This window comes from Epinephelus moara, chromosome 8, assembly GCF_006386435.1.
Source record: "Epinephelus moara isolate mb chromosome 8, YSFRI_EMoa_1.0, whole genome shotgun sequence".
NCBI lineage: Eukaryota > Metazoa > Chordata > Actinopteri > Perciformes > Serranidae > Epinephelus > Epinephelus moara.
The window spans coordinates 17,534,210-17,558,848 of NC_065513.1; the positions used below are offsets into that span (position 1 = coordinate 17,534,210).

General features: G+C 41.5%; 1 protein-coding gene across 1 annotated transcript in view; it reads left to right on the top strand.

Annotated features, from left to right (window-relative positions):
* Positions 1-24,639, top strand: part of mctp1a (multiple C2 domains, transmembrane 1a) — a 182,543-nt gene that overhangs the window by 112,182 nt on the left and 45,722 nt on the right. The window contains exons 10-15 of the mRNA XM_050050022.1: positions 6,392-6,485; positions 11,758-11,860; positions 12,824-12,926; positions 13,525-13,626; positions 14,147-14,221; positions 16,833-16,952. Of these exons, the coding sequence (XP_049905979.1) occupies positions 6,392-6,485; positions 11,758-11,860; positions 12,824-12,926; positions 13,525-13,626; positions 14,147-14,221; positions 16,833-16,952 (597 nt within the window). The remainder of the gene's footprint in view (positions 1-6,391; positions 6,486-11,757; positions 11,861-12,823; positions 12,927-13,524; positions 13,627-14,146; positions 14,222-16,832; positions 16,953-24,639) is intronic.

The window sequence follows — 24,639 nt, forward strand, 5'->3', positions numbered from 1 at the left end:
TTATTATGCTTGGGCACATTTTTACTGACTGGTATTATCAGCTTGAAATCAGCTGTCCAGCACAAGCCTGCACAAAGCACCCACTGCCGCTAATCACAAACAGGCACACACAAACAGACACATGCAAAAACAGTACCTTCCTGCGTCAGCTATCTAATAAAAAAAGATGGGGGTTGGCGGAGCAATACAAGTACTATGCTGTCATCATCACAGCTTTAAAGAGCAGATACCTTCACAAATGAGAATGAGAAAGAGAAAACAATTGAAATCCTTTGCTCGTGCCAGCCTTCAGCAGTGCGGCCTGCTCATCATGAAAACAGATTACTTTAAGGCAGTGTGCGGCAGTGGAAGTGTGGCTATTATTAAAAAAACACTCCTACATGCATGCACGCTCAGTTTAACAATCTGAATCTCTAAGAAGACATTACAGATTTTAAATCCCACAGACGTCTTTGTCGCGCACACGCACGTGTACACACGCCACACCTCTTGTGGTCACAATGAGGTCACTGTGTTGTATCTGGCAGGTGTTCTCTCCTCATCCCAATCTGTGGCCATTGAAGAAAGCACATAATAGACACCTGAGTGCTGGGATCTGATGCTAGCGCCGAGCTCATTAAGGCCTCTCTCATTCTAGCTGTTCTGCATTGTGACGGCTTTGTGCATGTGTGTGTATGTCTGCCAGGTTTGAGAGCGCCTCTGTACACTTGCATGCAACCGTGCATGCGTGTGAATGAGAGTACACATGATTTTCTACTGCAAACTACTTTGAATGCAGCTGACGGCGGAGCTATATGCAACACGGTGCAATACACTTAGTGACAACTGCCTTAGATGTACTATTTCTCACCGTAACCTTTCCTTCATCCCTAATTACTGTTTCCCAGAAGTAGAGAGGGACAGAGGGAGAGAGGGAAAAGGAGAGAAAGAGATTTATGCATCATGATGGCAAAGGAGCACACACACTAATGGCTCTTAATGGGCCTGAGGTGGCCGCAAGATGGGTGGATGAGAGAAGGAGGACATGGCGACCTCAGCTGAAGTGGTGGCACTTCACCACCCACCCACATGTACGCACACACACACACACACCTGCAGTACCTCTCCCACCCACTCCGGTGCACTGCTCTAAGGTGAAGAGAAAGGACACAACCTGGACAGGAAGTGAGATAAGGGGCTGCAGTGAAGTGTGGGACGGGCAGAGAGCAAACTTTGAGGGAGAATCTTGACAGACAGTGATCCCGAGTTGATGAACAGGAGTGGGAATTGGTAGGTAGTTGTTAGCATTTGGTTTGCGTTTGAGCATTTCACAGGCATTTGATTAAATGTCCCCTGAACTGCGCGGCTGCTGGGCAGACGCTTTGTGTGTGTCTGTGTGTGAAATGTTATACGGAGCGCTGATGAAAGGTGACACGATGCAAAGATGACAGCGAGTCATAAGCCTATGCCGGGGCTGATTCATCTGTGTGTTTGTGTGTCTGTAGAGTGTGACAGAGACGGGAAGAAGATGTCACAGTGACAAGATGTCAATCAAAGGCAGGGTGGGGGTTTGTTTTATGAAAGCCAACTCTGTCCTTCCATTTTTCTCTTCTCTCCTCTGTTCATCCTTCCTTTTTCATCCCCGTCATTCCACCTGCGTGCTAATGGGGGTGTGGGGAGACGTCAGTGAGGGGGTGGGGGTTCGGTTGTGGCCTTTCTTCATCTCTCTTTCTTTCTACCTGTCCGTCTGTCCGTCTTCTCCATCTTTTAGTGTTTATCTTTCTGATGAGGGTTTGAATCCTGGTGGAGGATGGGTGCGTTTCCTCCTCCAGTCATGGATTGAGGCTGAACCCTCGATGTCCCCTCAGGGAGCCTGCATGGTGGGAGGATGGGATGGAGTGTAGATGTTGGGTTGGGGGATGAAAAAAACATATCACTGCATCCATACATTAAAGAAATAATTCTGTCTCATTTCCTTCGTTCAGTCTCGCTGCCATTTTGTATATCTGTGTATCATTACTGAGACAACTGCTGTCGTATCATTTGAAACCATGATACTCGTGTGTTTTTGGTACAGTACCAAATGGTACTTTTTTGATACTGAACTTAAAACTATATATACATGTTTTGCCACAACAAGAGGCCAAACATCTTAAATGTCCAAACCGTAGACTGTATAATAAAGATGGATGACGTAACAGTTCCCCTAAAGTAAAGCCAAAACGTCTCGATCCTCCCCTGGTGCTTGGCAGAAAGGGCATGGGCCAAACTATAAAATCAAAGAACACGTCAAATAAATGTTTCTAAAAGAAGGTTTATTTCACTTGAAGTAGTTCTTATCGCACGGATGTATGTTAGTGTCCATTTTTCTGATAGGTTTGGTTCTAATTAGTTATTTGATGCTATAAAAATGGGGTTTGACATCATGATTCAAAGCTGTGGGTGCCAATTGGTGTGCTCATGATCAATGTGCTGGGTAAACCTGCAGGAACTTAAAACCACAGAGATCTCTACTGCACAGCCTCTGGCTTCAAATGACGTTATCGGCACAAGATGGCAGTGGCCATATCCAGGATATTTTGGCATAATTTTTGTACAGTGGAAGTAAGTGGAGGCCAAACACAAGCAGCTGTACAATAACTCCAACTGAACAAAATACAGTCCGAACTTCAAGAACTGTCCATGACAAATCTTACCAATAAAATATATTCTAAATTGGTAAAATTGTATGTAAATCTGTATGACATTTGATTAAATATTTAGCAAGTAGGATTATGAATCTTACCTGGGCTTACGCCCAGGTAATCGGATTGTATTTCGACAACCAAAGGGATTATTGATGATTGTTTTTTCTTACACTGATATATGATTTTAACTAACTTACTGAAAAATAATCTCTAGAAACTGAGACTGTGCATTTACAGATGTTTTTGGTGGAGTGATGCGTAGGCTTGCTGAGCCTCATAAATCAGCAGGACTAATGAGTGAATAATTATCATTAGTAATGAACTATTTAATAAAATCTAATAAATATACTACTACTACTACTGCCAATACTACTACTTGTATCCTAATCAGAATGGTATTAGTAAGGTAAGAAAAATATTTTAACTGTAAAAATGTTTTTATTATTCAACCATAACTGGTTCACAATAATCAAAGATACTTAATTACTTTTAGAAATCTAAGACCTAATGGACAACTGCACATTGAAATCAAGAGGTCATTGCTTAATCAAATTGTGCTTAAATTCCAAAAAGCAAATAGTGCAAATCTGTTTAAACTCTGGCACACATTGGTGTGCTATGTTACCCCCCAACCTCTCCTGCCGCCCCCTGGTGATCAGATCCCCAATGGGCGATCTGGAGCAACCACAATTGGACAATATGAAAATAGAAACAATCGCCAAACTCTAATCTGACCAGACATCCGATGCCAGGTTTTGCTACAGTTTTGAAACACATTGCCACAGACACATTTTGGTTTGTCCCAAAAAAGTAAAAATGTTCGATTCCCACCTCAACTGCTGCTGTTGAACACTACAGCACTAACTAGTGAGCTATTAGTTTGCCCTCGTCTCTCCTCTGTTGCCTCCCTCATGCCCTCTCTCTGACTCTTTCTCCCAGTGTCTCTTTTCTTGGCTGCACCCCAATAATCACAACAAGCAGCTGTATCTTCAGAGAAATCGTGCCTTAAAATTGAGAGTTGTCCCCTCTCTCCCTCTCTCCCTCTCTCTGTATGTCTCTCTTTTTCTCTCTTTCACATACTCTCTTTCCCCCTCTCTTTCTTTCACACACTCTCCCCTCTCATCTCCTTTAGAGAGCTTTTGGACAATGATATCGCTGGAAACAGGCAGAGTCTGACAGAGTTGGTAATAATGAATTAAGTCTGTAGCCTGGCCCTGACTCTGAAATTTAAATTATAATTACTCCTGTGGGGATGGAAGGGGTTATTGCCAGAGAGAGAGAAATAAATTGAAGTGAAGTGCATTTCCACTTTGCTTTTAAGACACGCCGACATGCTACTCAATTTGGCCTCAGTGTAGGTTTTCTATGCATGTGTTTATACCTGAGTATTTGGGTGTGAACAAAAGCAGGAGTTTATGATTGTGCGTGTGTCTGTCAGCGTGTGCCCATGCCTCATGGCCCGGCCGTTGATCTCTACAGGTCTCCCTTTATCCCGCAGATTTACAGACCAATTTTAACACAGTCATCATTCTTTCTCCTGCTTATTAAAACCTTGTACGTACAGTATTTCCCTTCTCATTTCAGAAGATGACAGGACCATGTGACATCTCATGACTGTGTATGTGTCTGTATGGTGTGTGAGCAGGCAAGAAGGAGAAAAATATCACAGGGAGATAATGTGTGTGTGTGTGTGAGAGAGAGCGCAAGCCTGTGTGCTTTACTTCTTGTTTTACAGTTAGTTTGTTTATCCATCAAGAGTGTTACTGTTTCCCCTCTCTTTTGTTTGGATATTGTGTAAACTGGACAGTGTGTGCGCTAAGGTCAGTGTGTGTTTGCCTCATAACTATGATATCTCTGCCAGTCACGCCTCACTGGATGTGTCTACTCACCAACAATGTCTCTATTATTATTATATTATCAGCTTAATACGCTCTCTCTGTCTCTTTTAAAGGAAACAAACACACAAGCAGAAGTGTAGGCAGTATACAGTGAGCCCTGTAAGGACACATTCATATCAATAAGATCACATCACATGCAATCGTGCATATGTGCTGTAATTTCTTGCACATTTTTCTTCATTTTGTATAATTTCTGGGCAACATATAGATATTATATCTATCATGATATGAGACTGGACATTGTCTTAGATTTTGGATATCGTAAGTTTTGTTTTTCCTTGTTTTAAAGGCTGCGTTACAGTAAAGTGATGTAATTTTCTGAACTTACCAGACTGCCTTGATCCACCTAGTCATTATATCCACATTTATGATGAGCATTCGCCAAAAATCTGTGTTAATATTTTCTGAAAGCACCGATGGTCAACCCTACAATATTGATATCAAGGAATATTTGATCAAAAATATTGTGATCTGTAATTTTCTCTATTGCCCGACCCTATTTTGTGTATATACATGTCACACATAAACAGATATTTGATTGCTGTAGGAATTATATGTTTCCATATTGCACATATTTCACTTTTGTGTCTTCTTTGGCTGATACTAACGCTGCTATTCACACACACATTCACTCACTTAACATCTTTTTTTTTCTTACAAACATTGTGAGAAAGCAATTCAGGGAGTGACTAAAAAAGCAAATACCAGCCAGCTTTTTCTATTAAATCATCCAGACTGACAGTGCATACCAGCGAGCATATCGGCTCATACAACAATACACATTAAAATGTGTTAAAACTGCATTCAAAATTTTGCATATTAGGAATGGAGAGGTGTCTAAATCCTATACAAAGATTTTCTGCCACAAAAGTTTCAAACTGACACTCCTCTATTTGTAGTTAATACACAAAACACCATGTAAAACTTTTATCTAAAACACCTTAGGTAACTCTTTCACTTTTGAAAGGAAAAGTTAATGGAGAAGCACAAGAACCCTTAGTTGATTGCAAAGGTGGACAGTGTATAGTTATACTTTTGGACATTTAACATTTAGAAGTTTGGCCTCATTGTTTGTTAGGAATAGATATTATGCTGAGAACTATTCTGTTATCATATTATTTTTTTGCGATGTTCTACAAGTTTTTTGCTTGAACTTATCATAATGAAGTAAATATTTGTTGCACATTGTAATAGCTGGAGAATAATGACGTCATCAGCATTTAGTTTGTTTCCCTTTAAGTCTGCCTTTCACCATGCAACTCTGTCTGCCAAACTCCAAGGAAAATGAAAGGCGATTTACAGCACAACGTCCACCACTGTGCAACCAAAACAGGAAGAAGATGGTGCTTTTGTTTTCCCTGGTAGAAATTGCCAGCTAACCAAAGAGTATTGGTGTAAACAGTGGACAGTGGAAGGACGTCATCCGAGGGAACAGAAAGCCTACAATGTCTCTGTCTATAATGACCCCTATTTGTCTGACTTTTATCTGTGTACTGTTTTTACTTGCTGTAACCTTTTACAGTATATTTCTGCATGGATCATCTTTTTTTACAAAATCAGTGAACTTCCATTTTATCTCCAAAGTACAAAGTCAAGAAACATTTTAAACAGGCAAGCACAGCTATTCAGTGAAATTAAATACGGCCATTTGTCCTCTGTTAGACTCGACCATAAATGCCACCTCTACATTTTCAAATCAGGACTGTTAAAGGACATATTCTACCCTTTCCTCTCTTAATGAAATGTCAGGCTATTGACCTGCCTTTCTCTTCAATGCTAATTTGGCGTCCTCTTTGACCCCTCACCCCTGTTCCTGTGATGTTTCAGAGCCTGTGGAGGTCATTCCACAACCTGAAAGATGTCGGTGTGGTGCAGGTAAAGGTCATCAGGGCTGAGGGACTGATGGCAGCAGATGTCACAGGTAAGGCGATGACCTTAAGTCCAAACAACAGGACTATAACCTCTCTAGTTCTCGTGTACATTGTTAAAAGTTAGTCCGTTCATTTTTCACTCCTGCATTCATGCTCATATATTCATATGCTTAAAAATAATCTGACAAATAGGCCTCCGTTTTTGCTGCTGTTTTGCAATTTCTGTTACTATCAGAGTGAGCATTACAAGGCATCTGGTAATAATAATAATACTATCAATAACAAGTATTTTTTTGTTTGCTTGAAATAACTTTTGCTTGAGTTTTGCATCGAGACGCTGAACAATTCCTGTGGCACATTTTCCTCCACCAGCAATCTGCCATAAATCTAGCCAAAGATAAAGTCAGAGTGTAGTGTTGGTTTAAGGGATGATCCTGTGCGAGAATCCTCAGAGAGAGTTAAAGTCTACTTTGTGCAGGACGCTAAATTTGTCTCTGTGTTTTTTTAGAAAAGATGCAGGCTGCTCATTTGAATAATAGAGAAAAAGTACATATTTGAACCAACAAATCTCTCTCCCTCCTCCTCCTCCCTCCTCCCGCTCTTTCTCTGCTTGCTCTCTCTGAATCCTCCATTCTCCATTAATTCTTACTTTTAATTAGGTCTACAGTGGACAGGCCTAGTTTTTCACTCTGTATTATCTAGTAGAGAGAGAAGGAAGAGTGTGTGTTTTTGTGTGTGTGTGAGTATGTGTGTGTGTTTGAGAGGGAGAGAGAGAGAGGGAGAGTCTAGAGTTTTTCCCCATTTGAAACAGCCACAGTCCCATTAGCCAATACAGAGTGGAGCTGGTTGATTTGGGTTATTGCGTGGAGCGACCGGAGCAGCCGGAGTGCAAGGCTAATGGCTCTCTGGCTCTTGTATTTCACTCGGAGCAGAAATTTGCTCCGTGACCTCGTTGTAGAGCTCATCATTCAGTCTGAGCTTCATGGATCCTTCCCAAAAAAAGAAAAAAATAACACCCCAAAAGAGTAAAACTGTGGAAATATAATGTCTAGTGGCTGTTTGTTTGCCTTTCACTTCGCCTCTGTCGGTTTGACGTGGTCATAGAGAACATGTTTGATTTCAGAGTAGTGCCTCTACAGCCTGTGGTGATTTGAAATTATTTCTACAGGCTTACTGCACAGTTAAAGTGCAGCATGTCTTTTGGTGCCAACATGGGCTAATACTTTACATGGAAACTACCAAGACTGAATAAAAAACAAGTGTAAAAAAAGTGTTGAATTCAGATTTGAAATCCCACAACAAACATGTTTTTTGAATAAGACTGACAAAGAATAAGGTTCTACTTAAAATGTGAAGATTTAAATTCACTGGAGAAATGTTTTTTACACATGTAAATTTAATCATTTCATGTGTTTCATGTGGAAAACTTTGATTTCATAAGATAAAAACAGAATACAGGTGAGGATGTTTCTGCATGGGATTGACTAGTTGTCAACCTTTAATTTAATCATCAACTAATTTGATAAATGATTAATTAGTTTGAGTAAATTAAAGTAAAAATTCTCTGATTCTTCCTCTTAAATGTGAATATTTTCTGGCTTTCTCACTCCTTTATGACAATAAACTGAATATCTTTTACAGCTGAGGATGTCATCTTGAGCTTTGGGAAATACTGATCGACATTTTTCACCATTTTCTGACATTTTATAGACCAAACAACTAATCAATTAACCGAGATAATAACTGACAGATTAGTCTATGATGAACTACTTGCAGCTCTTTATATATTCACAAAAAACAAATCACATGTGGATTTTCACATATGATTTTTTTGCTGTAGCCAAAGAGATCGTGAATTTAGGCAGTCAAATGTGTAATCTTATTTAATTTATACTTTCTTGCAAGCACCAAAGTAAAAAGGATTTTTCTTTTGTTACCCCAGAAAACGTTTTCTTTCAGCCAGTCTAACCCTTCAAAGATAGATACAGAAGGTAAAGTGATATGGATAACCAACAGGCAAAGGGGTTGTTTCTAGATGGCGTATTCCTGTTTTGAGTCTGATGCTGTGTGTGTGTGTGTGTGTGTGTGTGTGTGTGTGTGTCACTGGCAGAAACAATAGCTCTGTAAGAGCCACATAAGAGCCCTCACCACATGAACACCCTATTTTAACAGCCCAGACCAAGAGAGGGTCAGGAGCAAGGTGAGAGAGAAACAGACGGACAGACAGACAGAGAGAGGGAGGGAGAGAGAGAGGAGGTCAGCGAGAGAGAGAGAGAGTTCACAATCTCTCTCCCATTCACGCTGCCTGTCTCCTCGCCCGTCTTTCTCCCTCCTCTCCCCACCCCTCTCCCCCTCTCCTCTCCTCTCTGGCCATCTCTCTCTCTAATTGAAGTGTTTTTGTGGAGTAGCTCCTCTCCAGCCCGAGTAGGATAACTGAAAATAGTCTCTAAAACCAACAATCCCTTTTGTCTGCCAGCCCTTGTCCCTCTGAGTGGATGCTATACTGTTAGAACATTTCAATAGTAACACACACATGGACACACGCACACATGCACTTCCAGCAGCAACACCGTAGCTCGTGTAGACATCATTCTTTTCTCCCTCAATATCAAAACAAAACCTGTCAGTAAAGTGTAGATTTCCCGCCGCATCACTTGACACAAGGAGAAATATACTCGTATAGCCTATTAAAAGGTTTGGAAAATAAATGCAACAAAAATGTGATTTACATTTTAAAGTCTGAATCATAATTAATTGTGATTATACAGCAACATGAGAGCGTGCGCTCCCTCTCCAACCTCAAACTCCTCACTAACTCTGAGCTTCCTGCGAGGCAATTACAGCGCGCTCCCTCGTCTCTGTACTGTATTCATCCTCCACACTTATCTTAGGGCACACTGAAATGAGTTTGAGCCCGCTCCTAGCTGCAAACCCTCTGCCAGCGCCACAGAGATGGGACCCAGAGGGGGGGAGGAGCTTTGCTCGGACATTACCTGGATGATCTCTGAGTGGCGCTCAAACCTGAGCGTGTAATTGGTTAAGACAGCCGCCTCTGGTGCTGGCGGCCAATAAGGTGAAAGTTCATCACCAATGACAACTGGCTCTCTGCGGCAACACAGCCTGCTATGTCATTAAAAACAGAATATTAGAGAGAAAATGGGGGAGGGACAGGGTTGTGCAGAAATAATTTCCATCTCTTAATTTGGATGATTGCATTTAAATTTAATCAGACTTGATTTGTGGGGACAACATTATAATCGTTTATGCTATGGAGGCTCCGGATGATTAAGGAGGATTTCAAATATTCGCTAAATATTGAATGAAAATTGCTACCAAAATATATTCTTGTTACTTGTTTGCAATTTGAAAATACATTTTTTTTGTGTTTATTCATGACGGGCACAAGGAGGAATTTGCATTTTAATACAACACATGCGCGCCATGCAAACAATTGATATGGCTGACAAAGTATGTAGACAGAGAGAGGGAAGTAGGCTGCTGAGTCCATTGTCTTTTGTCTATTTTAATGTATCTTGTTTTCTATCGTAGGAGTCATAGCTGTCAATATCCACTTCAAACACTCTACATCAATAGGGCCCCACAAACAGATATGAAAGGCAACACCTACGGCTCAGCATTGATCACGGTGACATTTACTTTGCACACCCACTAAATGTCCTGCCCTTGTCACAACATTTGAAGAAAATCACACCAATCAATGACACTCACACACACACAGACGGACACGCAGAAGCACAAACACAAATGTGGCGAAGGGGGGGGGGGGGGACTTTGAACTCAATCCCAACTTTATTGAGTCTTATTATGCAACATGGCTGCTTTTCTCATATTTCAACACTCTCAATATTTTCCCCGGGAATTCGTGTGGGACAATTTTTTATTTTTTAAACTTCCTGACCCAGTCTTTTCAAGTGATAAGCTTGAACAAACAGCGCAACGGCTCCCAACAGTTTTAATAAAAAATAATGATCAAAGCCAGAATTAAGAGTTTTGTTGTTTTTTTAGTTCATTCCGAGGCGATGCAAGGGAGGTGGGCTGGCAGGCATGGGGAGCTGGTCTCACTCCTTTCTGTGTACAAAGAAATTGAAATGTGAGATGTTAGTAAACAAATGGAGAATATATAGGACATTACTGGTTTTGATTATTATAGTACAGTATTCTATTCTCAGGAGGAGGAAATAACTCTGTGATTATGTTTATTTCTCCTCTCGGTCTCGCTCACCCTCTCTCTTTGCTCAGTTACGTAACTGTAGTAAATTCTGAATTGAAAGTTTTGCTGGAATGAATTAGCATTAATGAATGTGATTTATCGTGAACCATATATCATATCTGTGTTTTATAACATCTAAGGGTCTTTAAAGTTCTCACATAGTGTTGTAAAGTTTTATCTTTTGGCAGCCACGGGCTGCTTAAATCATTTCATACGTGAGTCATGGGTTTTGGAAATTATTTATTCTATCAGATAAATTGGATATATGTTTTGTTATTATTACTGTTAAGTTTCACTTGATGAAAGTGGTATTTCTGCCAGTGTATAAAACTTCAGCAGTGATTTCCCCGCAATAAATACAACTTTCAGTTTTAATATCCAAAAACCTTTCCGCTGTTTTTATTAATTTACGTAGCTGTCAATAGAACAAAGCAGTAAGGATGAGGAGGGAATGTTTTCTGTCATTCCTTCATCATTTAATTTCTCATGTTGCTCTTGCTTTTCACTCATTTTTTCACCACCGTCTCGCCGCTCGCTCGGAATCGCTAATCATGGACCGGCCATGTTTCTCACACCCCTGCTCGGCTGTCTTTATCTTCCACTTTGAACTTCTCTGGCCTTCAGAGCCACATGGCCGTCTGTGTTCTCCGCACCATCCATTCTCAAAGTCTTCTCTCTCCTTTCACTCTCCCACCCCCTCCTTGTGACTGCCCAGGGCAAAGTTGTCCTGGAGCTTATCTTCTAGTTGTCCATGTTCCCAGGGTGTTGATAGAAACAGCTTGCAGCTGTTCCACTGATATACTGTTTTATAATATATATGGCATCAGGGCTAAAAATGAAAGACTCATATTATTACAGCTCTGATAACCAGAGTATTGGAGCTGTCATGTGGTATAAAGGGAAGAAGATATATACTATCTGTCTTAATAACATGAGGGATTGGAGATAGACAAAAGCTGTTGGAATTACTTAAGATTCTCGCTTTCCTTGAAACCTCAAGCCAACAAAAGTTTAGTGTTGACTGTATTTATGTTTTTCCTTTTACTGAGAAGGTTATTCTTGTATGAATTTTTTTTCCTTTTGCTCGCCAGGTAAGAGTGACCCATTCTGTGTGGTGGAGCTGAGTAATGATCGGCTGCAGACGCACACAGTCTACAAAAACCTCAACCCAGAGTGGAACAAGGTCTTCACTTTGTGAGTGGCTTTTACAATGCTACATGTCACACATACAGTTTGTGCTCACTGCAGACATTAAAATATTTAATTTTAATTTTATTTTTTAAGTGACATGCATCTTTGAATTAGAGACTGGTTAAGTCAGAGCAACAGTCTTATGAAATAAAATATATATAATTACATTTTTTTCAATTTATAACACCCAACATTTTTTTTTGTGTGTGTGTGTTTTAAAATTAATTCTGAGAATTAAAAAAATATATTCCTCACAGTTTATAGTGTGGAATATCTTTTTATCAATGAACTTTTGAACTTGAAAAAATATTAATAATAATTGTTAATACAATGCTAATTTAATAGTGTTTTAAAATGTGTCATATCCCTGCAGTGAGTCCTAGAATAAATGAAACATAAGAGAAAAAAGAGGCTTATCACATTTTCCTTTCTTCAAAAAATATATATTTTTTTCCTTTTAGGTATATAGCTACACCCAAGCGGTAGTTAAATGTTGATGTAGATCTAACTCTGCGTAATTTCTCTCATATATGATGGCATTTCATTCCAGAGTAGAAACTTGTGAATTCCCACTGATGGGGCAGGTTAATTTAGTCATTCTTTGAGCGCACGTCTTTCTCATAGCCTCCTTTCTATACATAACATCAGCTATCTTCTTACTAGCCTAGTTTTCAAGAGATGACACGTCTGAGGATGATACTTGAGTTTTACTGAGCTCATGCAGTAATGTAGTGCAGTGTCACATAAAGCATGTTAACGGTGATTTTTAAACATTTATGTAAATGCAATGGAGGGTATTCAAATACAAAGCATATGTTATGCCTCGTACAGCGTTTCAGATTTCAAATTGTTTTCTAGAGACATTTAAAGAAGCTTTTGTAAGACGTAATAACTTTCACACTGTTTCAGTTTCTAACCCATATATCAGTTTATATGTCACTGATGTTGTCTTTGTGTGTGGTCCAGTAACGTGAAGGACATCCACTCGGTGCTAGAGGTCACTGTTTACGACGAGGACCGAGACAGAAGTGCAGACTTCCTGGGGAAAGTGGCTATTCCTTTACTAAATGTGAGTCAAAGGCAGATTTCTGTGTGTGTTTCTTTTTCTTTCCCTTTGGGGATAATAGAGAGAACATAGAGGAACGGAAGGAATGAAAACACACACGGTGGAAGATATAAAAAGCAGAGGTTATTTTTGCAACTCCACAGATGAGACTGTTATTATTTCACAAAGAGAAATAGATGACAGGAAGGAGAAAAAATGGAAGAGAGGCTAAGAAAAAAAGGAGAGATTGATAGGTGAGAAGAAAGAAAGTGAAGGGATGAGAGATGATATGAAAATGACACTGATCGAGAGATGGAACGATGCGATTTATAGAAAAAAGAGAAAGAACAGTGTCTGTTACATTTGAAAAAATATAGCTAGCCTGTGAAAGTACTGTGTGTCTAATATATCCATGCTCTGCTGTACAGTATGATTCCCCAGGATAGTTAATTTCTGTTTGACAGAGCCGAGCTGCAGTGGGTAATGAACAGGTACTTGTCAGAGTTGCCACAGTTGTTTTGGGTTCCCTGTCAGCGCCAGCAGCTGGGGTTCAAAGGTGGCCCGGGGAGCCGATTCAGCCGGGTATTGCCAGACAGACGCCTGTCATGTCCCTCTCCCACAGATCCAAAATGGAGAACGCAAAGCCTACGCCTTGAAAAGCAAGGAGCTGACAGGGCCAACAAAAGGGGTCATCTTTCTCGAAATAGACGTGATTTTTAATGCTGTAAGTCTTTCTTTAGCTTTTTTTGATTCTCCTCCCTGATTTTTTTTTATTTTGCCCCCCACCCCCCATTATCCTCTCTATCCATCCCTCCCTTGTCCTCTCCAGCATCCCCCCCCACGCTGCTGTTGTCTTTATTCTGTTTGTCCCCCCCCTCCCTCGCTTCCATCTCATCCCTCGTCCCTTGTCCCTCGTCCTCGTTTTGGCTTTAATTATCGAAGACTCCCTCTCAACAGCCTTTGTTCGCCCATTCACCATCGCTGTGTGTGTCCTATAGCGGCCATCTTACAGCTCTCTCTCTCCCGCTCTCTCTAGCCTCTGACATGGGGCACGCTCTACGCATGTGCTGCCAGTATCATTACACAATGTCTGAGAAAAACCTTCAAAATTATTAAAAAATATTGTTACTCGCTGATTGATTGACATAATTTCTGATTTATTAATGTGTATTATTTTAAATGAGTGTGATTCCACTCTCACCGTTTGCTGTTTATGACGCTGTGTGTTTTCACTCCATCTCCAGGTGAAGGCTGGTCTCAGGACGCTGATTCCCATTGAGCAGAAGTATATCGAGGAGGAGCCCAGAGTGTCCAAGCAGGTACATCAGCAGCCAACACTTATCTTCCACCACTCCGCCTCATTTTTATCTGTGTCCACCACTGTACCCCCTGTTCTGCTTAACTGTCTGAAGCAAAACCAACAAGCCTGGAGAGTGGCATCTTGTAAACCACAACAACTGTGTGGGCAAGATACAACAGGATGATTGAAGGAAAAACAGCATTTCGTTTCTTTTTTTTCTCTCTCTCTCTTCCCTCCTCTCTCCCTTCTCTCATCTCTCCCCCCCTCGCATCCACTCTGAGTGGTGAATAGAAATGTCAAGCTGTCAGCTCTGGGGTGCATAAGTAGATTGGCCATCCTTATAGTTGGCCCTCTTTGCCACTGCTGCTTTGCACTTCATTGTCACGCCGCTCAGTGTGGCGGCACCACAAAGGGCTGAATAGTAGGGGCTGGCCCACATCAGACATGTCATATGAGTGACCGTTTGGGCTCAGCAGTCAATGCTGCACCATGCACAGCCGAGCACAGCGCGCACACACACACACACATGCACCAGCTCCCATACCACGCTTTTGTCAGCCTTCCATCTATTCCCTTCTTTCCTCACTGTTCCTGCCTTCTCTGTTGCTCTCTGTCTCGGCCCGCTCTCCGCTTTCCTCCCAAGTGCGGAATCTTTTTTTCATCTCCATTTCACCTCTGACTCACAGAGATGACCCATGTCAGCGTCTCGCAATGATGATGTCACTGGCTGCTTTAGAGGGATTGCCCCGTGAGGACTCTTTTGTGTGAGAGCAGCTCCCCTGCTGTTGCTTGCTGCTTAGAGTGTGTGCGCGCGCGCACGCACACACACACACACACACACACACACACACACACACACACACACACACACACACACACACACACACAAACACACACAGAAATGAAAAAAAAAACATAAGCTGCCTGCCAAACAAAACCATTTAATTGTAATTATGACATTTGACTTAATAAATGACTCCACTACATTTCTAAGTGTTTTGAAGGAATAACTCAAGGCGCACTTTGAAATAATTCATGAAAAATGAAATATTCTTATCAAGGCAGTTATGGCAATAATGAGCCAAGAAGAGTGCAGCATGTACATCAAGTGCATGCGCTGAGGAACGTGGAAATGGATGATTCACAGTCTTGCTGTCCTCAGGGTCTGTGTGTCCCCAGCAGGACACCATACAGTCATCCTCAGTTTGGCAACAAAAAGCTTCACATAATTATACATAGAGAAGGAGGAATCCTCCTCTCATCTAGCATCAAAGCAGCCAAGCCACCCCTAACCACATGCAAATCCACCCGGAAACACACATGCATACAGACAATAGACTTTACTGTGGTGCAACAAACACATACAGTATAGCCACAGAATACACACATTCAAACACACACACACAATTTTCCAAAGAGTAAAATAATGGCCTAGAATTTTTTGAACAGCGATCTGCAGAGACAGTTTGTCCTTTGGGAGCACTTTCTCCTGGTGGTGACCTGATTGGGTGGTTGGCGTTCTGCGCTGCTGTTATGCTATTCCCTGAATGGTTGGCAACCCATGGGGAGGACAGCAGTTAGCCAGTTCTCTCTCATATCTGGCCAAAATGTGCGGAGAACCCTAAGGGAGGAGAATCCAGGGACTGTGCTGGAAATTGTTATTATTGTACTTAACTTTATCACTGGGAGAGTGGAGTTAAAGAAACATTGTGAGTCAGCTTGTCACACTTAAAGCAGCCGTTTGTCCCGTACGCTGATCCACATCCATATATAGCTATCCAAAGACTGAAAACACCCCGACGTCCTCATGGTGTCCTCGGTGCTGTAATGTTGTAATATTGGAGCCAAAGTGAGGTCAAAGCTGCAAATCTCAAGTTGTAAAAACTTAATGCTCCAGTTAACTTTCCAAAGTGACAGCAGAGTGAGACACAATGGGGTTTGAACCAACCATATTAAGACTTACTGTCACTTTAACTAAGGTGCTAATTGTATGATGTAACATGTTTACTTACTCAATTGTGATGAATTCACTCCATAAATAAACATAAAAGAGGGAAAACTGACCTCTTTAACAGTATGTCCTTAGCTGTGCTTATGTCTGTAATAATAATGTTGCTCCTGTTTACTTTGTCTTTGGATAAAACTTTCCAAACATTACACATGTGCACCTTATGTGGAAAAATCACAGACCTTGATGTGCTAGTGGTTTTTTTTACAATTACACTCTGCTGCCTGTCACATTAAGTCACACCAGATCTTCACGTATTCACACAACAACATGTCATTAAGTCTATTTTTACTGAGTGTATATGTTTACACTCTGTATCTACAACTGAAAAGTGGAGTGATATGTATTTAGCACCATGTTTATTCCATGCTACAGCTTGTTTCTGACCTTAAGCTCTCACTTGTTTTCATTTTTATGATCAACTGTTTATTATCACTTTTAAATACAAACACTACAAAATGGAAATGAAAATGCCATACATTGTATTGTGACAAATTTAAACTGGAAAATAGATAAATCCTGATCATAATGAACAATAACATAAAAGGAAACTTACATGACGTCACACCGGAGCACACATGTGTTTTAACATTCACTTGTTTTGTTCTTGTCTCCTTTCTAGCTGCTGTTGCGCAACTTCAACAGAGTCAGACGCTGCATCATGTTCCTGATCAACACAGGCTGCTACATCAACAGCTGCTTCGAATGGGACTCTCCACAGAGGAGCATCTGTGCTTTTGTAGTACGTAGAGGTGCACTTACAAGTACACAGATAGTACCTTAAATTGAAACATATCACACACAAATTTGCACAATTTCTCATCTTTTTGTGTACAATTACTCTATTGCCACAAAGATTATTATGCTGTATTATTATTTATGGGGTGTGTTAACAATTTAATGTAGAGAAAAGACAATCTCATGTAGTTAGACCTACTGTTTTGTCAGAATAATTACCTCACACTTTTTGAAATTAAATGAACCCCACTCACATTGATGAATCCGTACCGTCCTAATAGTCACACATTTTTTACCGATTACACTTTTAATGCCAGTTAACATCTGCACACACACACAGCAGGAGAGCAACATGTTCACAGAGGCTGTAGGACCATTTCTGCTAACAAAGTATGGATCCTTCACTGGTAATTGCACACTCTAACACGAGGGGTTGTTGATGTCTCAAGCACATTTAAGTACATTCCCACACTGTAACGCCCCATTTACAGACTGTTACTCACACACTCAAATATCTTGATATGATAGTCTCCATTAAGTCCCTTTTCTGGCTTTGTATTTAATGTACAAGCACACATGGTATATACATGGCACGTGTGTGTTTTGGCACTCAGTTGCTGGGGATAGAGTGGAGAGTTGGTGTTGCAGCCTAAACACTGTATTATATGAGACCCTCAGACATTGAAATACTTAGAAAATGCAGCTATAATCTATTGAAGTGTGACAAGCTGTTCCTGCAGACAGTGGAAATGGCAGCTTGTTTCTCTCTTCTCCCATCAGCCTCCTCTTCATCCTCTCTCTCTCTCTCTCTCTCTCTCTCTCGCTCTCCCTCCTGTCATCTGTGTCTGGTATTAAAAGGTGAAGTGTAATTGGACAGCAGAGCTATCAGTAAAAGACATTCTCCTGCAGGGCGGTGAGTGGCTGCATGGAGGTTCCTACCCTAAAGATGACAGAGCAGGCATTTAATCCTGTCTGGTTTAGTGTCCTGACTTAAGTAGCTACAGGACAGGTGGACCCGCCCCGCCCCAGCCCTTTACCATGGGGGCACTAAGTGTCTCGACAGCAGACATTAGACATTAGCAGCATTTGGCTGTCTGACACCAGTTCCATCTCTGCAGAGGCTGCATGTATGTGTGTGTGTTTGTACAGCAGGTCACAGTGTCATCACAAGACATGGGTCAGAAGAGACATAGTATTGATCAGTTAACATTTTCTCTGTGTGTGTGCGCAAGCGCGGTCATGTGTGAGCCTGGCGTGTGCGCGTACGTTTGCATTTTCTCTCATGTAAGGCTGAACTGGGCGTGAGCCCCCCTTATCTTTAAGAAATAAATGAAAATGTCAGACAAAAAAAAATGTCAAGGAATTCACGGAAAACAAGGCCACCTCAGAATTGCCAATCTACATGGTGAATAGAGAAGGGAGGATGCAACCTTGGATAGCGCAGCCTCTGTGTCAGCACACACAAACACACATGCACATGCTTCGTATAGCCCTTCACCCTTTTTGAAAACACAGTGTATAGTACATCCATTTCTGAGTAACAGTGCCGACTATTCATATTCTCATTGTACTCGCTTAAATTCAAAGTATTCAGATGACGATAAAGGATGTATCTAGGCCAAGGACGTCGCGTTTTATAGTTTATAGAAAGTCTGAAATTTAGGTGTCATTGTGCTTTTCCTCTTCCCCCCCTCCTCTCTCGCTCTTTTGGGAGTCTGTTATGGTAGGAGTGTGCACTTAGCTAAAAGCATCAGAGTATTTAGGGCCTCTCCTCTACACAGGTACTCCCTCCCTCCCTTCCCTTCCATTTCTTCATCCCTCTCTCATTTCTCCCTCACTTTGAGAGGCCTCTTAATCACTTCGCTCATCTCTTTAAGTGGGTTTTTATGGGGGGCCATCTGGCCAAGGTGGTGCGTTCATGAAGGTGTACGGCTGTGTGTGATTATGTGCATGTGTGTCTGTTCACATGTGCACGTGTGTTTCTGTCTGGCTGTCTTTCTAGACAGATGTTACACTTAACTTTCCAACACGGCTGTAGCTACAGAGGCGGAGTTGTGGGCAATTCAACCTCTAAACTTACAAATGTGTGCACTTCTTAACTGCTAAGTAAGCCCGAGGGGGGGGGGTTTAAGCGTGCTCATATATTTGTGGTATTTTGTGAACGCAATAGTACATCAAAATGCAGTTGTCATACTGTGCCACTTTACAACGTTTCCTCCATAAAAACGCTCAAAATTTTCTTCATGGTCTCTTACTCTCCTTCTGCCCAAGTCTGAAATGCCAGCCGCATGTACACATCGCCCATTAGTGCCAGCTGTGATTAGTGTGTATGTTGTGTGTGTTTTGTGTGCATGTGAGAGAAGAGAGATTTCGCGTAGTCTCACATGCAGCCTTTCTCTCTCTCTCACACCCACACTGCTGTCACCCACCCATCCCGACAGTGAATCAGCCACCGTGGCAGCTTTGCCTGAGGCGTTGGCACAATGGACGGGACTGGAGTTACCTCCTGTCCTGCATGATGGGTGGTGTCTGTGTATGTGTGTGCGTGCATGTGTGTGTGTGTGGGTGGGTCTTGGTGTCTCCGTCTCCCTGTCTCGGGGTTAAGCGTCTGCTTCCTCTCTCCACACCTGCAAGCTGAGTGTCTCTCCCTTCTATCCGTCCATCCATCCCTGTTCCTCTTTATCTCTCCCTCCCCTCTTCTCCCTTTGCCTTCTCTCCCGGAGAGTCGAGGCCATTGTGGGGCTGAGCGGTGTTGGGTTCTGTTCTCCTGCTGCTGCCAGCTCTCCCCACGGCCCCTGCAAGACAAGGCTGTTATTGCCCCAGGGACCGCAGGCCTCAGCAGCTCTTCCTCCAAACAAATTTGCTGTAACTTTATCTGCAATTGGGCCCTGAATTGGGAGCAAATAGAGGCAGCTTTGTGAAGCTCGGGGAAGGGCGAGGGCAGCGAGCTGGGGGTTGTTGGGGAGGCAGGGGAAATGATACCGGGCTCTTTTATGTCAGGCAAAGTAGGACTCTTATCAGGAAGAGAGCCCAGACAAGGGAGCTACTTCTAGAGGAAACTGGAGCACCTATCACCTGCTTTGCATTTAGATAAAAATTCACCCTGCTGAAATAAAAAAGGGAAAAAAAGCAAAGACAGGTACAGAAGCAACTATTGGAGTGTGTGTGGGTGCGTGTGTGTGTGTGTTTGCACATGTCTGGCAGTTTGATACACATAGACACACACACACACACACACACACACACACACACACACACACAGTGCAGAGACGCCATAGCAGTCAGTGGTACACACCACTCCAGGTCTCTTTAAATTGCTCCTTTGACTCCTCTTCAAAGAACCTGTCTAACTTTTAAAAGTTTTAAAGTCGGGAGTTCGTCTTTGCCCACAGCAAGGGACAGCTTTGAAAGATATACTTTCACATTTTACTGCTCTCCTGATTTACAAAATGAATGATAGTTGAAATATAGTGGCATGACTAACAGAGAATACCAAGTCAGAGTTTAATCACCAGAGATAGAGACTCAACAGAAAATGTGTGAGGCCTTTTGTTGAGACGTCAGGGACTCAGCATCCTCACTTCTCGTAGGTACTCGTGTGCAGTTTCATCACCGTGGCCATAAAATGGTGGATGCTTTGTTTTAATTTTTCATGTTATTACAAAATGACTGGCTTCGACACATCGGGCTTAGTCATTCGGGCTGCTTTTTTATCGGATGAACAGCATTAATTGTGCTGTGGATCCAGGTTCTGCAGGAGTACAGCAGGGGGCAGTCTAGCACCACTGAATGATGGGTAGGTCCGTTCACAAACAGGACACAGTCTCCCTCCCTCTCCAGTTCCCTCGAACTTAACAGGACTTCTAGTTGCTATCTGGCAACACTTAGTGCCAGCATGGAAATTGATGTAAGAGAGATAAAGGGGAACTCTGAAATCCAAACTTCAGTTTCACTCCACTGAGACAGAGCAGGGGGAAAGTTAGCCTGGTGTGTGGTTAATGTAAGCCAAAGTACTGAATATTACCCTCCCACAGTGCCGCGGCTCAGAGCCGTAAGGACGCGGGTTGTGTTTTGAAACAAATAATGCAAGATACAACTCTCAATGTGCCGCACTGAGTGCTTGAATAAATCATTTTGACTTCTCCATTTTTTTCCCTTTAATATTAAGAGAAAGCATCAAAGATTATAACTGTAATGAAATCCAACTACAGAGACTTGTCAAAATAACTTAATTTACTGATTTTGTGTATTGGTATTTTAGCCAAAACATTACAAATTATGCTGTCGTGATTTTTCTTTGTTCATGTTTGTGATTGTCTATTTTAATTATACATCACATTTGAATTTCGGCTTGTGCTTAGATGTGAAGTTTGCCCAGTTCAAATGTAGCCTTTAACTATATTTGAATGGTTTCGCAGTTTTGACAGTGGAAAATATTGTTTTACTTTGTTTTATGACAAGTGAATAGTTTTGTTCCGAGAAATTTTCAGTGCATTTCACCAAAGACTTGTTGAAACACAAATAATTTTGAAAAGAAGTGATGGTAGGTTTTTATGACAAAACAAATATGCTGTTTAAAGGTAAAGTGCTGCTGTGGTTTCGGTGACAAAATCAATGTCCACTGCAGAAGAAAGATCTAAACTATCTCTAAAATAGATATTTATTGCTACTGTTCTTTAGTAGTTCAGATAATTACAGATAATATTTCTTACAGTGTCAGTACAAGAGAGAAAAAGATGGTACATCTGCAAACAAATTCAGCTTACACATTTATTTACATGCTCTCAAGACTAGATTACAGTTTGCATAATTTGAATAATATATAAGCACAAATAAAACACACTGTTTTCAGGAATATTTTTTCACATTAATACACAGGTAAGAATTCTGCAGTATTAAACAGAAAAGCAAGAGTTCAGCATGATGAGCTTCCCTCTGTGTGCATGTTCGGATATTCACTATGAACCGTCACCGACCACTACATTATGTGTCTCTGACCACACGGAGTCATCTGCAAATTATTCCCATAGACTAAGTCTGGAGCTTCATTTAGCATTTTCCCTCTCTTTTCTCCCTTCGGTCCAGCATGTTTTCATCGTCTTTTTTTTTTCCTTCCTCCGCCTTTCCCTGGTCACTGACATCCACAGCAGGCTCCTTCCCACTCCCTCTTCCCCAGGCGAAGAGCCTGCTATCTGGTGTAGCAAGCAACGGGGGGTGGCTGTGATCGCCCAGTCCTGGTGGAAAGGTCCAGGCACTGCAGGGCCCCTATTACCCAGCCGGGGGGCATGGAGACGGGGCAGGGCTGGCCACTGCTGAGCCTGGGTGTCCGGTTCCTCTAGCTGCCAGTCAAAACTTCGCCCTCAGCTACTATAACCAAATGGAGGAGGAATGAAGGGGGACGACAGGTTAAACAACCTCAGGCAAATGGAGAAGAAAGCAAGATTTTTTTTTTTAAACATAAAAGAGGGTTTTAAGGTTTCATATAAACATCAGGATAATGTAGAGCTATTCATTTGTCTGTTGTGTGATAACGATACCATGAGCGATTAGAGATCCAGACACTACATATATTTACTGTACAACATGTGCCTACTGTACAGTATATTTATAGCAGAGCGCTTGAAAGGAGCACTGTGTGTATCTGCATGAAGGTTTTTGTAAGTGTGCAGGTATTTATAGCTTCTACCAGAATAGGTTTAAAACAAGTGAGCTCCTTTGTTTGTTCGACTGAAGACATGTTTCTGCACCTCTATCGCACATTGCTTAGTTGCAGATTATTCCAGTGTTTATCAGTGTTACACATTTGTAAATTATAATAATTTGTAGGAAGATGGATAATTTTAGAGTGGTTACATTTTGTAGAGAAAATACGTGTGTGAGCATGTGTTGTTTGTCTGTGTGTGAGTTTCTGTTGCTGAGCTCACAGAGTCCTAACAGCCTTTTCTGATGTATGAAGGGAAATGGTTGTGTTGCTTATTAGTATACAAATATGAATTATTGAATAGTTGTTGGGTTTTTTTTCTCTTCAAATTCTCCCACACAGCTGTATTAGAGAAAGACTCTTTGTATTTGAGAAAGTGAAGTTGAGCCTGAGAGAGACAGAGAAAGATTTCAATCCTTGTGGGAGATTTGCTTGTTGTACCGAGGCCATTCAGGTTTATTTGAAAAAATAAATTTAGCTGTGAGCATTATGCAAAAGTGCTGGACATTTCTAATATTTAATTTATGTCTCTTTTTTTTTTGCATTTTATACTCTGCGTCTGATGGTTAATTTTACATGAAGTTGTAGTTCTATTGAAAAGTTTGGATTTGAGTCTTTCAAACTTTTTTTTTAACGTGAGAAGGGGAGAAGTTGAGAGAATGTAATTGTTTAATTGTGTTGTTATTGTGAAAAGTTGTTTGCATTGATATTCAGATGCATGTGTGTGTGTGTGTGTGTGTATGTGTGTGCGTGAAAGGAAAATCAAACACCGACGGCTCAGTGCGAGCGTGTGTGTGCGCTTTAGTGTCCGACTGGCTCCACTACAGTAATAGCAGACCTGTGTACGCACTCTTGAGGGGCTGTTGAACCTCATATTCATATTAACCTTAGACTGTAAACACAATGAAGAGCTTGTTTTTCAATCTCCTCTCTCTCTCTCTCTGTCTCTCTGTCCTTTCCCACACACACACACACACATGCACACACAGAAATAAAACAATTTGATTGTTGATTATTAAGCTTTCTCTCTTTTGTTGTTGTTCAGCCAAACAGGGTGGATCATAATTGGTACACAGACCAATAAATCTGCTTTATACAGTAATAGTCTCAATTTCACCTCTCTTAAAAGTTTCCCATCAAAACTGACTGTTAAACACGGATGCATTTTCATACCGAGAGTAATTAATTTCAAATCTGCTCTGCTTATATTTGAAATAATGGATTTCTTGTACTTGAATTTGATAAAGATGTTTTGCTAGTAAAAGATTAAGTATTAGACATGGTTTGCATTTTCAGCATTTCTTATAATTACTGCTGAAGTCTTATCAATCCGGGAAATCTCTGTATATGTATGCGTAACATTATTAGACAATATAAATATTTTGCTGTTTGTTCCTGATGTAATTTCTTCCCCACAAATATCACATTTCTTCCAGCTAAACTTTTCGAAGCAATTGACAACAACGCTTTCTCACACTTGAGATAACAAGCTTCCATCATTAGCAATTTTACTTTCCCACAGATATCTTCTCCCAACCACCTCAACAATCTGTTGTCACAGGCTAAAGAGCCCTGCCAAAATCAGAATACAGGGTTTTAGGAAAGGTTAATTTTCAGATGGTACTTTTCTTGTTTGGTGATGAGAGGGGAGGTATAGAGGTTATGGATTTGGCAGATGGGTGCAGAAAGGTTAGAGATGGGGCATAAGAGCCTTTTGGGGTAGGAGAGAGGGTATTGGGGCTTGGAGTGACAGGGTTAGGGACTCGGGGTGTGGGGTGTGTGGGGTCAGATGATGTGGTTTGGGGTTGAGTACGGAGGGGTCAGCTTTGACGTGGTGCAGCTGAAAACGGTACATGACCTCAGCCTCTGGGATGATTGGCATGGAGGAAAGAGGCTCTGACGTCTTGTACTCATCCTCCTTGTCGACGTCCTCCTCAGCTGAAGGCCCAAAAGAGCCTTGAGGGTCAGGGTTTTGAACCCAGGCTCACCG